The 13476-nt window shown below is 39.2% G+C and overlaps 1 protein-coding gene across 1 annotated transcript in view; it reads right to left on the minus strand.

Moving 5' to 3' along the window:
- LOC139142483 (low-density lipoprotein receptor-related protein 6-like) overlaps nucleotides 1-13476 on the minus strand; it is an 84396-nt gene that overhangs the window by 20696 nt on the left and 50224 nt on the right. Inside the window, exons 14-16 of the mRNA XM_070712426.1 lie at nucleotides 12410-12612; nucleotides 11522-11724; nucleotides 8715-8902 (exon numbers count right to left, since the gene is read on the minus strand). Of these exons, the coding sequence (XP_070568527.1) occupies nucleotides 8715-8902; nucleotides 11522-11724; nucleotides 12410-12612 (594 nt within the window). The remainder of the gene's footprint in view (nucleotides 1-8714; nucleotides 8903-11521; nucleotides 11725-12409; nucleotides 12613-13476) is intronic.

A 13476-nucleotide genomic window follows, 5' to 3' on the forward strand; every position in this document is an offset into this window, starting at 1 on the left:
AGTATGGTGTTATGGTGTGTTGGAGTATGGTGTTATGGTGTATAGGAGTACGGTGTTATGGTGTATTGGAGTATGGTGTTATGGTGTATTGGAGTATGGTGTTATGGTGTATTGGAGTATGGTGTTATGGTGTATTGGAGTATGGTGTTATGGTGTATTGGAGTATGGTGTTATGGTGTATAGCAGGGGTTTCATTAAGAGCCGGCAGCCGGCGAAATTGACCGGTTACTCTAACGATTTGGCCGGCTACTTTTTTGGAAAATTTTAACTCTTGCATCTCTCAAATATTTTTCACCTTCTGAAATGATACGGACAAGTATCACAAACTGTGTAATCAAACTATTTAACGGCTTATAATATGTGAAACAAGAAGACGAGCGACTGCTACGATCGCCGTGTACTATGTTGTAGTAGCACGGTCTTGTGTATACTGCCGCCTCAATAAAAATCGGAATTGCAACGGACGATTCCAATGGCTACCTGAATTGATGATTTGTATGTGGTGACCTTTAAGACCCAATTGCTGCGAATTTTATGCATTATTTTCATGATTTTATTTTCAAACCAAAGTAGGTTCGTATAAATGTACTAACTGAAGGACGTGTATAGAAGTATCACTGCTCGCTGATTTGGACATGCGTACACATTTTAACAAGTTAAATAATAAACGGGTGCCACACTCATTAAATAGCGCCACACAGAAAAGTACAAAAACACAGTATTTCCTGCACATACACATTGTGATCATCCCAGAAACAAGCATGATTCTATTACAATTGAACGCACAACATACGGTGGCCAACATTTTGTCGTTGTAATCTTCATTTTCTCTGTCATATGATTATGATTAGTTTTTTGAGAATGGCGGGAAATCTAAAATTATGTTAAAATGTTTGAATGTACATGCCACTTTCAACACTTATGACAGTGTTATATACTTTTTGGGTCTTTCATGGGTTTTAATCAAAGAAAACTCTTGGGAAAACTCAGGATATTTTGAGATTGGTTTATTACACATTTGCAGCTATTGGGGCTTTTAAGTTCGCCATGCAAGGAAAACGTGCGTACTACACCTGTCGGCCGTCATGAGCACAATTCAAAATGGTTGATCAACAAATGAAGACAAGCGATCGCAAGGTCAATCTCGCTGTAAGATCTTCGGTTTTGAAGTGCACCGAGAAACAAGAGAAGGATATTTAGCTGGATTTAAACTGTTTTCGAAGGCAATGGCCTGATTTTTTCTCACGAAAAAACTTCCCCATTACAGTTCAAATTTTAGTAATGTGAACCTATATAACCAGCTGGAGGTACGGTATGTACTACTTTTCGGTCTATCCACGCTAATCAGAATTCGCCCTGAGTGGTTTAAAGTAGGATCAGATCTCTAAATTCACTTCAAAAACGATCGTCAGGTTATATCCAAATGTGAGCTTGTGAACATACAAATTTTCATATCCTATATCAAGGTTCTTACTTTGCATACCCATATAGTCAAATAACCTTGAGGGTCTTTGTTTCTATTTGCGAAATATGGTAATCACTGTCATTTGTTATCATTCTTGATAAATAAATTATCGTTACCTCCTTAGTGGTTCTTCATCTACAGATTCTTAATTTTAAGCATAACATAGTACATTCAAGAAACGTCACGGTTTCTCGTTTACTCTGCTTAAAATAGCATTACTACAGTTTACCTCCTAAAAGCATGGATGTTCTTAGATTCTAAGACTTAAGTTTTCTTTGTTCAAAATATCGTCAACATTACCACATTTTATCATTTTTAATCATGAATTATCATATTTAGGCCTAATCTCCCGGGAAAATGGCTTTTATGATATGAACACAAATTGTCCTGGAACACTGCAGACAATTCTACTGAAAATACCAGAAATTCAAGTGACTGTGAGCTGTAAAAAGTGAATTTTAGCTCATAAGGGTTTCGGGCCTTCGGCCGGGAGGGGGAATACCCCCTCCTAGACCCTCTCCCCATGACGACCGCTTTGTAAGCCGTAATACTCCAATAACTCGGCTGTAAGCCGCCTACTTTATCATTCTGACCCCCTAACTTCAAAACTTAATGAACCCCTGGTGTATAGGAGTATGGTGTTATGGTGTATATTGGAGTATGGTGTTATGGCGTCTTGGAGTATGGTGTTATGGTGTATAGGAGTATGGTGTTATGGCGTATAGGAGTACGGTGTTATAGTGTATTGGAGTATGGTATTATGGTGTATTGGAGTATGGTGTTATGGTGTATTGGAGTTTGGTTGGTGTATATTGGAGTATAGTGTTATGGCGTCTTGGAGTATGGTGTATTGGAGTATGGTGTTATGGTGTATAGGAGTATGGTGTTATGGTATATTGGAGTATGGTGTTATGGCGTCTAGGAGTATGGTGTATAGGAGTATGGTGTTATGGTGTATAGGAGTATGGTGTTATGGTATATTGGAGTATGGTGTTATGGCGTATAGGAGTACGGTGTTATGGTGTATTGGAGTATGGTGTTATGGTGTATAGGAGTATGGTGTTATGGTATCTTGGAGTATGGTGTTATGGCGTCTTGGAGAATGGTGTTATGGCGTATAGGAGTACAGTGTTATGGTGTATTGGAGTATGGTATTATGGTGTATTGGAGTATGGTGTTATGGTATATTGGAGTATGGTTGGTGTATATTGGAGTATGGTGTTATGGCGTCTTGGAGTATGGTGCATGGTGTATAGGAGTATGGTGTTATGGTGCATTGGAGTATGGTGTTATGGTGTATAGGAGAATGATGTTATGGTATATTGGAGTATGGTGTTATGGTGTATTGGAGTATGGTGTTATGGTGTATAGGAGTACGGTGTTATGGTGTATTGGAGTATGGTATTATGGTGTATTGGAGTATGGTGTTATGGTGTATAGGAGTATGGAGTTATGGCGTCTTGGAGTATGGTGTATGGTGTATAGGAGTATGGTGTTATGGTGTATTGGAGTATGGTGTTATGGTGTATAGGAGTATGGTGTTATGGTATATTGGAGTATGGTGTTATGGTGTATAGGACTACGGTGTTATAGTGTATTGGAGTATGGTATTATGGTGTATTGGAGTATGGTGTTATGGTATATTGGAGTATGGTGTATAGGAGTATGGTGTTATGGTGTATTGGAGTATGGTGTTATGGTGTATAGGAGTATGGTGTTATAGTATTTTGGAGTATGGTGTTATGGTGTATTGGAGTATGGTGTTATTGTGTATAGGAGTATGGTGTTATGGTATATTGGAGTATGGTGTTATGGCGTATAGGAGTACGGTGTTATGGTGTATTGGAGTATGGTGTTATGGTGTATAGGAGTATGGTGTTATGGTATATTGGAGTATGGTGTTATGGCGTCTTGGAGTATGGTGTTATGGTGTATTGGAGTATGGTATTATGGTGTATTGGAGTATGGTGTTATGGTGTATTGGAGTTTGATGTTATGGTGTATTGGAGTATTGTTGGTGTATATTGGAGTATGGTGTTATGGCGTCTTGGAGTATGGTGTATGGTGTATAGGAGTATGGTGTTATGGTGTATTGGAGTATGGTGTTATGGTGTATAGGAGTATGGTGTTATGGTATATTGGAGTATTGTGTTATGGTGTATTGGAGTATGGTATTATGTTGTATAGGAGTATGGTGTTATGGTGTGAGTAAAGGAGCTGTAAAAAACTTGTGAATTCATTTAGTGATGTAGTTACATTGCATAACAAATACATGCTATGGGTCAGAAAAATATAGAAATAATAGCCTTGAAAATGTACCAATGAAAATTTCAGTCATCAAAAATAAGTCATCCCTTGGAAAGTATTTGGTGCAGCTGAAAGGTATTTGACCAGTTGTGAAAAAATAGTGAACTCTACAGCGTGTGGAGGGGTCGCAGTCAAAAAAATTGCAACAACTATAAGCATGGTTATTGAACTAATCTTTTTTGAGAGTGGGGATTGGGAAGAGTGGTTTAGTCTGTGGCTTCTCCACAAGGTGACTGGGTGCCGTGCGTGGTGGATTTGAGCCCGATTGAAAACACTGTATTACCACACTCAAGAAACAGTCGGTACACAAGATAGCAAATACTGCTCACAATGAACAATTCACATTTAGATTACCTGATATACCAACAAACCACAAAAGCAATTTTGTAGTTTTAGTAACTTTAAAACTTTTGCCTCAATTTGCCACAATTATTGGTTTTCAGAAAGCCACTTGTCACATATACAGTGCACAGCTTGGACCCTCTGGCATTACATGAATTTGACATGTATTGTCAAATTCAGGTGTTGCAAACACTGTCAGGTGAAATTATCAGCTAAGCAGTAACACTAGTCAATCACAGAGAAAGTAACTCTGCCACAGTCAGTGTTGGTGCTAGGAATTTTTTCATTGTAGCCACAGTCTGTTAGCGTGGCTAAAATGATCAAAATTTTTTTAGCCACAAGCAATTTTTATTAGCCACACCCAACAAATAAATTTCACATACAAATTGCACAAACCCTATTTTCAATAATGTTTGTACTTTATTATCCAAAAGTTGGGCCATGGCTGGGCCAGGGCTGTTGTACATATGTACTTTAATTCCTTGACAGATAAACTGCTGAGCACATTTTCTGCCAATTTTATAGCTGCAGATAATAATGACCAGGAGCGCGGTAAAACTCCAGGTCCTTTGTGAAAGTTGTCTGTCCTTCAATTAAAAAAATATTTATTGAACAAAAATTGGTCTTAACTCCGTTCAGATCCAAATTTCATGATTGCTGGTGAATAAATTGACCCCTCTCTTAATAGAAAGGGACAAAAAACTTCTGTTTATTTTTAACCTTCATTATGACACAAACAACAAATAGAGTTCTTGGAACAAAACTTGCACAACATGTTATGAAAAAATCATCAAAGTCTAACCATTGGCAGTAATTATTCCTCTTTTTTATTTTTTACATGATTTGAAAACTGCTTTATACCGTTATCTGGTGATCTGGATAAAATTACAGTGATTGCCTGACTATGCAAAGCATTGTCCATAAAGTATCAAGACAAGTCATCGTTGATGACACAGTCCCCGCTTGTCCATTTTGTCATAATCTTTGGTGTCTAGGTAGCTGTGGAATGACATTGATGCAACGGGTGCATCAGGCCTGTGACTTGCATAATAAAGTAATCTGAGGAACGTTCAATAAAAGGCTCATCTCTGCCGGTGTTGACCACTAAAGGAACTTTTGATTACATCACACATAACGATGCCCTCACTGCCTCTAGTGTCATGACAGCACATACTATACACATGGTTGGTGGAATTTTCGAAATGGTATGGGATCGGGTATGTTGTTGTAATCAGCCATTTTGGATCATATAATAAAACAAATTAATGTGCACAAGAATGCAGCCATATCACGTTTAAACAAAATCAGTCCATTGAAGGACAGTGACCTATGTTTATAAAATTGAAATCAAATGGCTGTCTATTGACCATATGGATCGTAGCACAAAATTAGTAGACATGCATAAGTATGCCATAGTACTTTATCTTTGTACCAAGTCACAACATTGGATAAGGAATATTTGCATATGATTAAGCCTCAAAGACATGAAAAAATCCAAAAATGACAATCTGGCAGCCATATTGGAACATGTCACGAAGTAAATTGACATGTATACATGTATGTGTGCCATAGTGCTTGATCTTTGTGCCAAGTTTGGACAAAATGGGTTTAATGACCTTTGAATTATGCTTCAAAGACATGCAAAATTCCAACAAAATGGCAGTTCTGCAGCCATATTGGATCCTATCGCAAGGTTAATTGATACATGCATATGTATGCCATAGTGCTTTGCCTTTGTGCCAAGTTTGAACAAAATCAGTTCAAGGATGTTTGAGTTTATGGTTCAGAGACATGAGAAAATCGCAAAAAAATGGACGCCTGTCGGCCATATTGGATCATATCATGAAATAAAGTGGCGTTCATATGAAGGGCATAATGTTTTGCTTTTGTGCCAAATTTGAACAGAATCGGTTCAAGGATGTCTGAGTTATGGTCCAAAGACATGAAAAATCGCAACAAAATGGCTGCCTCACGCCCATATTGGATCGTATCGCAAAATAATTTTACATGCACATGAAGGCCATAGTGTTATGCCTTTGTGCCAAGTTTTAACAGAATCTGTTCAAGGATGTCTGAGTTATGATCCAAAAACATGAAAGATCCCAACAAAATGGCCGCCTCACGCCCATATTGGATCGTATCGCAAAAATAATTTTACATGCACATGAAGGCCATAGTGTTATGCCTTTGTGCCAAGTTTTAACAGAATCTGTTCAAGGATGTCTGAGTTATGATCCAAAAACATGAAAGATCCCAACAAAATGGCCGCCTCACGCCCATATTGGATCGTATCGCAATATAATTTGACAAGCATATGTAGGCCATAGTGTTATGCCTTTGTGCAAAGTTTGAACAGAATCGGTTCAAGGATATTTGAGTTATGGTTCAAAGACATGAAAAAATCGCAAACAAAATGGCCGCCTCGCGGCCATGTTGGATCGTATCGCAAAATAATTGACATGCACATGTAGGCCATAGTGTTATGCCTTTGTGCCAAGGTTGAACAGAATATGTTCAAGGATGTCTGAGTTATGGTCCAAAGACATGAAAAATCGCAACAAAATGGCCGCCTCGCGCCCATATTGGATCGTATTGTGATATAATTTAAGATGGATATAAAAGCCATAGTGTTATGCCTTTGTGCCAAGTTTGAACAGAATCGGTTCAAGGATATTTGAGTTATGGTTCAAAGACATGAAAAAATCGCAAACAAAATGGCCGCCTCGCGGCCATGTTGGATCGTATCGCAAAATAATTTGACATGCACATGTAGGCCATAGTGTTATGCCTTTGTGCCAAGTTTGAACAGAATCTGTTCAAGGATGTCTGAGTTATGGTCCAAAGACATGAAAAATCGCAACAAAATGGCCGCCTCGCGGCCATATTGGATCGTATCACAAAATAAATCGACGTGCATCTGTAGGTCATAGTGCTATGCCTTTGTGCTGAGTTTGAACGAAATTGGTTCAGCAGTGTCTGAGAAACTGTTGATGACGGACGGACGGACGGACGGACGCACAGACGGGACCCAATCTATAAGTCCCCGCCGGACTTCGTCCGCGGGGACTAAAAATTATTTGTATTAAAAAATTGTTAAGGTCTTGAAAATTAGGTAAATTCGCAAACTCAGTGAAAAATCAAAAGAGCAGTTCGTCAATACGACAAATCTATGATCAACAGACTTATCTGTAGTCTCACTTTTTATACTTCCATGCACAGACAAAAACCTTGCTGAAATTTGTTCAACCATGGTCTAGACCGTGGTTCATCTGTCTTTGTTCTCTTCTCGGTGGTTTCCTTATTTCCTTTTTTTTCTTAAGCTATTTTAAACCTAGTTTCTTTCCCAGCTGAGAACAATCAATAAACTATTTGTAGTTGGCAATCATAGCTGCCCGCAAGCCACATCGCATCGTACCGTGCATTCGTAACACATTTGCATTGTTTGGGTGTCTCGAAACTACCCAAACCGTACACGGACCGGAGTATACAAACTGGGGATCTTGAAACTTTTTCACGCAAGCTCATTTAAGCTCTGGGCAAAGTCCAACGCCATCATTTTAGTCTGTCAGTTGCATGGTCAGGAACTCTGCCGTCGATCATCGGTTGACGTACGACAAAGCAACGAATTATTTTGTTCAAAGGCTAGATATTTAAATGACTGAATATTTTGATAGTCTGACCAATGTAAAGGTTATTTTGATACGTTAAAAGTGACTGAACCGTCGTGATTAACGATGGTGCAAGCTGTTTTGAATACGTTGTGGCTGCTATGTTGGCCGGCGTGAACTCAAATTACCCTTCATGTTTGCATCCTGACATGACATATGTGGTCAAATGTTTCGTACGATGCTTGCAGCGTTTGTGCTGGAAAATTTGGATTGCGGAAAATAACGTAGACTTATTTGTAAAAACAACTAGTTGTTAGAGTAGTAGGCTACATAAATAATCCAGTACATATTTTGGATCGATCACAATGACCACCCACATGTCGAAATTATTGGTCCTTCTGGAAAACCGTCAGTCTGGGATCGCAGGACTGACGTGACTTTCGAAGGCGTCTAGGGTCAACACGGCACCTGGTCACGAGCTTTCGCCATGCGTGGCGAAGGCGTAGCAATTTTTTTTCGCCACATCGGACATTTATTTGCAACTGTGGCGAACGTTAGAGCAAACCCTGCCAGTCAAAACATTGTCTTGCAAGAGGTCAGACATAGTCCTAACAACTACACCTGAAAGAAAGTGGTAAGTCTTGGACAGTAAGTGGGCTGTATGTGGAAGTGTGTGGTGGTCTCGTTTTGACTACGTCTGACCTCTTGCTAGACGAAGTTCCAACTTTCGCACAGTTGAATGCCTTGCATCTATTATTACCGATTAGCTGACAGTTACACCTGGCAGTGTTGACAACGCCTCAATTTAGACAATATGTTCAGTTCCGTCTATTGCCGATAGGTTAATGCAAACCACTGTAATACACATTTATACCAAACACTAAGGTGATACAAAACTCTTAAGTGCAATGGACAAACATCAATTCACATAACAAACTAGAAATGATCAGAACAACATGTACATTAGTACATGGTGCGTACAACAGACTTACCATTTAAATCTGAACTTTCTATCCTAAGAAGAGCCATATCTGACCAGAATATTTTCTCAGTATGGTAATCAATTGCCAAGGCTCCAGGATTGCCAAGTCCAGTTGCTACAACAACTTGTCTGTCACCCCCATCCATTGCAGCTTTCTCAATGCGTGGATTCTCAACAAGATTAGTCCAGTACATGTACCTACATCAATAATACAAAATAATCAATATATGTAATATCACTAGACAATGTTTATGTTCTCCACTTGATCTAGAAATCACGAATAAAGGCAGCAATCGTCTTTCCAATGTTATTTACACAGAGGTCGCGCTAGGATTTTTGGCTGCGTGTATTTTTGACGCATCCATAGAAAATGTCGCGTCAAAACATCAAAATCACGCGTCAACTGGAGTTATTCATTTGGACACTGACCTCACTCTCATTGGTCCACATGTCAGTCATCAGTGTCCTCACTCTCATTGGTTCACATGTTAGTCATCACTGTCCTCACTCTCATTGGTTCACATGTCAGTCATCACTGTCCTCACTCTCATTGGTTCACATGTCAGTCATTACTGACCTCACTCTCATTGGTTCACATGTCAGTCATCACTGTCCTCACTCTCATTGGTTCATATGTCAGTCATCACTGTCCTCACTCTCATTGGTCACATGTCAGTCATCACTGTCCTCACTCTCATTGGTTCACATGTCATTCATTACTGACCTCACTCTCATTGGTTCATATGTCAGTCATCACTGTCCTCACTCTCATTGGTTCACATGTCAGTCATCACTGTCCTCACTCTCATTGGTTCACATGTCAGTAATTACTGACCTCACTCTCATTGGTTCACATGTCATTCATCACTGACCTCACTCTCATTGGTTCACATGTCAGTCATCACTGTCCTCACTCTCATTGGTTCACATGTCAGTCATCACTGTCCTCACTCTCATTGGTTCACATGTCAGTCATTACTGACCTCACTCTCATTGGTTCACATGTCAGTCATCACTGACCACACTCTCATTGGTTCACATGTCAGTCATCACTGTCCTCACTCTCATTGGTTCACATGTCATTCATCACTGACCACACTCTCATTGGTTCACGTGTCAGTCATCACTGACCTAACTCTCATTGGTTCAGATGTCAGTCATCACTGACCTCACTCTCATTGGTTCACATGTCAGTAATGACTGACCTCACTCTCATTGTTTCACATGTCATGCATCACTGACATCACTCTAATTGGTTCATATGTCAGTCATCACTGTCCTCACTCTCATTGGTTCACATGTCAGTCATCACTGACCTAACTCTGATTGGTTCACATGTCAGTCATCACTGTCCTCACTCTCATTGGTTCACATGTCAGTCATCACTGTCCTCACTCTCATTGGTTCACATGTCAGTCATTACTGACCTCACTCTCATTGGTTCATATGTCAGTCATCACTGTCCTCACTCTCAGTGGTTCACATGTCATTCATCACTGACCTCAATCTCATTGGTTCATATGTCAGTCATCACTGTCCTCACTCTCATTGGTTCACATGTCAGTCATTACTGACCTCACTCTCATTGGTTCATATGTCAGTCATCACTGTCCTCACTCTCATTGGTTCACATGTCAGTCATCACTGTCCTCACTCTCATTGGTTCACATGTCAGTCATCACTGACCTCACTCTCATTGGTTCACATGTCAGTCATCACTGTCCTCACTCTAATTGGTTCATATGTCAGTCATCACTGTCCTCACTCTCATTGGTTCATATGACAGTCATCACTGACCTCACTCTCATTGGTTCACATGTCAGTCACCACTGACCTAACTCTCATTGGTTCACATGTCAGTCATCACTGTCCTCACTCTCATTGGTTCACATGTAATTCATTACTGACCTCACTCTCATTGGTTCACATGTCAGTCATCACTGTCCTCATCTCATTGATTCACATGTCAGTAATTACTGACCTCACTCTCATTGGTTCACATGTCATTCATCACTGACCTCACTCTCATTGGTTCACATGTAATTCATTACTGACCTCACTCTCATTGGTTCACATGTCAGTCATCACTGTCCTCACTCTCATTGGTTCACATGTCATTCATTACTGACCTCACTCTCATTGGTTCACATGTCATTCATCACTGTCCTCACTCTCATTGGTTCACATGTAATTCATTACTGACCTCACTCTCATTGGTTCACATGTCAGCATCACTGTCCTCATCTCATTGGTTCACATGTCAGTCATCACTGACCTCACTCTCATTGGTTCACATGTCAGTCATTACTGACCTCACTCTCATTGGTTCACATGTCAGTCATCACTGACTCACTCTCATTGGTTCACATGTCAGTCATTACTGACCTCACTCTCATTGCTTCATATGTCAGTCGTCACTGACCTCACTCTCATTGGTTTATATGTCAGTCATCACTGTCCTCACTCTCATTGGTTCACATGTCAGTAATGACTGACCTCACTCTCATTGCTTCATATGTCAGTCATCACTGTCCTCACTCTCATTGGTTCACATGTCATTCATCACTGACCACACTCTCATTGGTTCACGTGTCAGTCATCACTGTCCTCACTCTCATTGGTTCACATGTCAGTCATTACTGACCTCACTCTCATTGGTTCATATGTCAGTTGTCACTGACCTCACTCTCATTGGTTCACATTTCAAAATCCAAAACACAGGCAAAATCAACAGTTGCAGACAATGTGTTGTCTGGAACTGCCAACCTTGTAATATTAGTCATAGAACAAAAGATATGTACATAAACAGTCACTTACCCTTTGGCTGGATTAAGTACAATAGATCTCGGTTTTTCATTATCACCATCAACAACTACACCTATTGACGTCATGTCCAATCTTGTTACATTGATAACATTGTTTTGTGAACATGTCCAGTACAAATGACGACTATATGCATCAATTGCAATGTCATAGGGATGAATCTGGTTACCACTGGGATTAGTCAGAAATGTCTCCGGCTGTTGGCATAAACACCAAAATGAAAAGTTATTCAGTATGTAAATACCTTTGGCTAATTTTTGTATCATCAACCTGAACAATGATCAAACTATTCATCATCAAGCAACTAGGTATACATCATTTTAAACATGACAACATGTCAATACATCTAGAATGATATGGCGACTGAGAGTAAATTGCATGTGTGCACTATTAGGAATCAGTCAAACAGGCAGAGACATATGCAAATCATCTTGTATTTGATTTGTAACCCAAATCTATAACAACATTACAATAACTAGTAACACTAGAATGATGATTCAAAGTCGTTGACTGTATCTGGAAATATAAAAAGATAACCACAATATTAAACAAGGTAACTGATAGCGGCATGAACCTGAACTATAATAAACAATGCCATAGGCAAGCCAACATGAATTGTGACACATGACTGATCATGTGCTTGTCTTTTTTCGATAGCTGGGCCGCGGAGGGTGGGTTGCATTATGTCTCTGTTTGATTGATTCCTATTATACTAACATTTATCAGTTGATATACAGGCATAGCCCTATGCAACATGGAGAAAAGTCATACAAATTTTCTTGCATGTGTGCACATATTTTTGTACTTTGAATGGACACTGAAGAACTCATGCAGACTACAAAAGCTATATTCAATACAGCAATTTTAATCACTATATCTCACCTCTAATCCATTGTCTTTTGATCTTTTGACTGTTTTTGTTTTTCCATCCACCCAGTAGACTTTTTTGGTTCTGTAGTCATAGTCAATATCTCTGATATTTCTGAGTCCATGGATTGGTAAAATCACATCAGGACAGTCGTCAAAGCTGACAGTCATACGACTCACAGAGTTCTTTTGACTGAACAACAAGAAAGATTCTGGAGCTGAGGGAAGAAACAAACAACAGAAAATGGTTTGTGACATTAATATTTCTACAAGTTGTTCTACATCAGCAGTAAATTGTACGTAACTAATGACATTCCAGATTTTTTTCAAAATCAGAACGTTCAAATGTGTATCCAAGGACTGACGTCACTTTATGCAGGATACCTCTAAAATGTGATTTTCCTGATTTTATCTTCACTTTTGAATCACTATGGAGTGATTTTCAGCCATGTGGACTTTCTATGGGGATATTTCAAGTTGAAGTTTTAACTACATTATTCATATAAATTACAATGTCAATTACTGTGTGCCAATTTTCCCTTATCTCAACAGTAATCACTTTGGCTGACAATTTTGTAAGACCTAAGTGGACACCAAGTACATAAAGGGTCGGATTTCTTGTTCACAGAAAAGACTTTACCATGGACTAAGAGTATTCAAAGGCTTGAAAAAAATACCAATGTTTTGAGTCCAACACGACCGCAGGAATCCCTTTTGACGAACCCTCGATTGTTAACCGTGAACACTATGAAGTACCAAATGACATAAAACCTTAACAATTAACTGTATCTTGTTGTTGACAACATACACATGATTGACATATTAATTTTGTGCCTTGAGATACAGCCAACTGTACAAATTCATTAATTATGCAAATTACCATTCATTAAATGATTCATTAATGAAGATCAAATCAGATCTTGATCTTCCCATGATTATGCTACATACCAAATTGCATAACATGCTGACCAATGGTTTAAATTGTGACTGGTACAAAATCTTACCAATGATCGATGGACACACACACACAAAGACATGGTAGCAACATTGGACACCGTTGAGGTCTGCAGCCTACATGTTCA

This window comes from Ptychodera flava, chromosome 1, assembly GCF_041260155.1.
Source record: "Ptychodera flava strain L36383 chromosome 1, AS_Pfla_20210202, whole genome shotgun sequence".
Lineage (NCBI taxonomy): Eukaryota > Metazoa > Hemichordata > Enteropneusta > Ptychoderidae > Ptychodera > Ptychodera flava.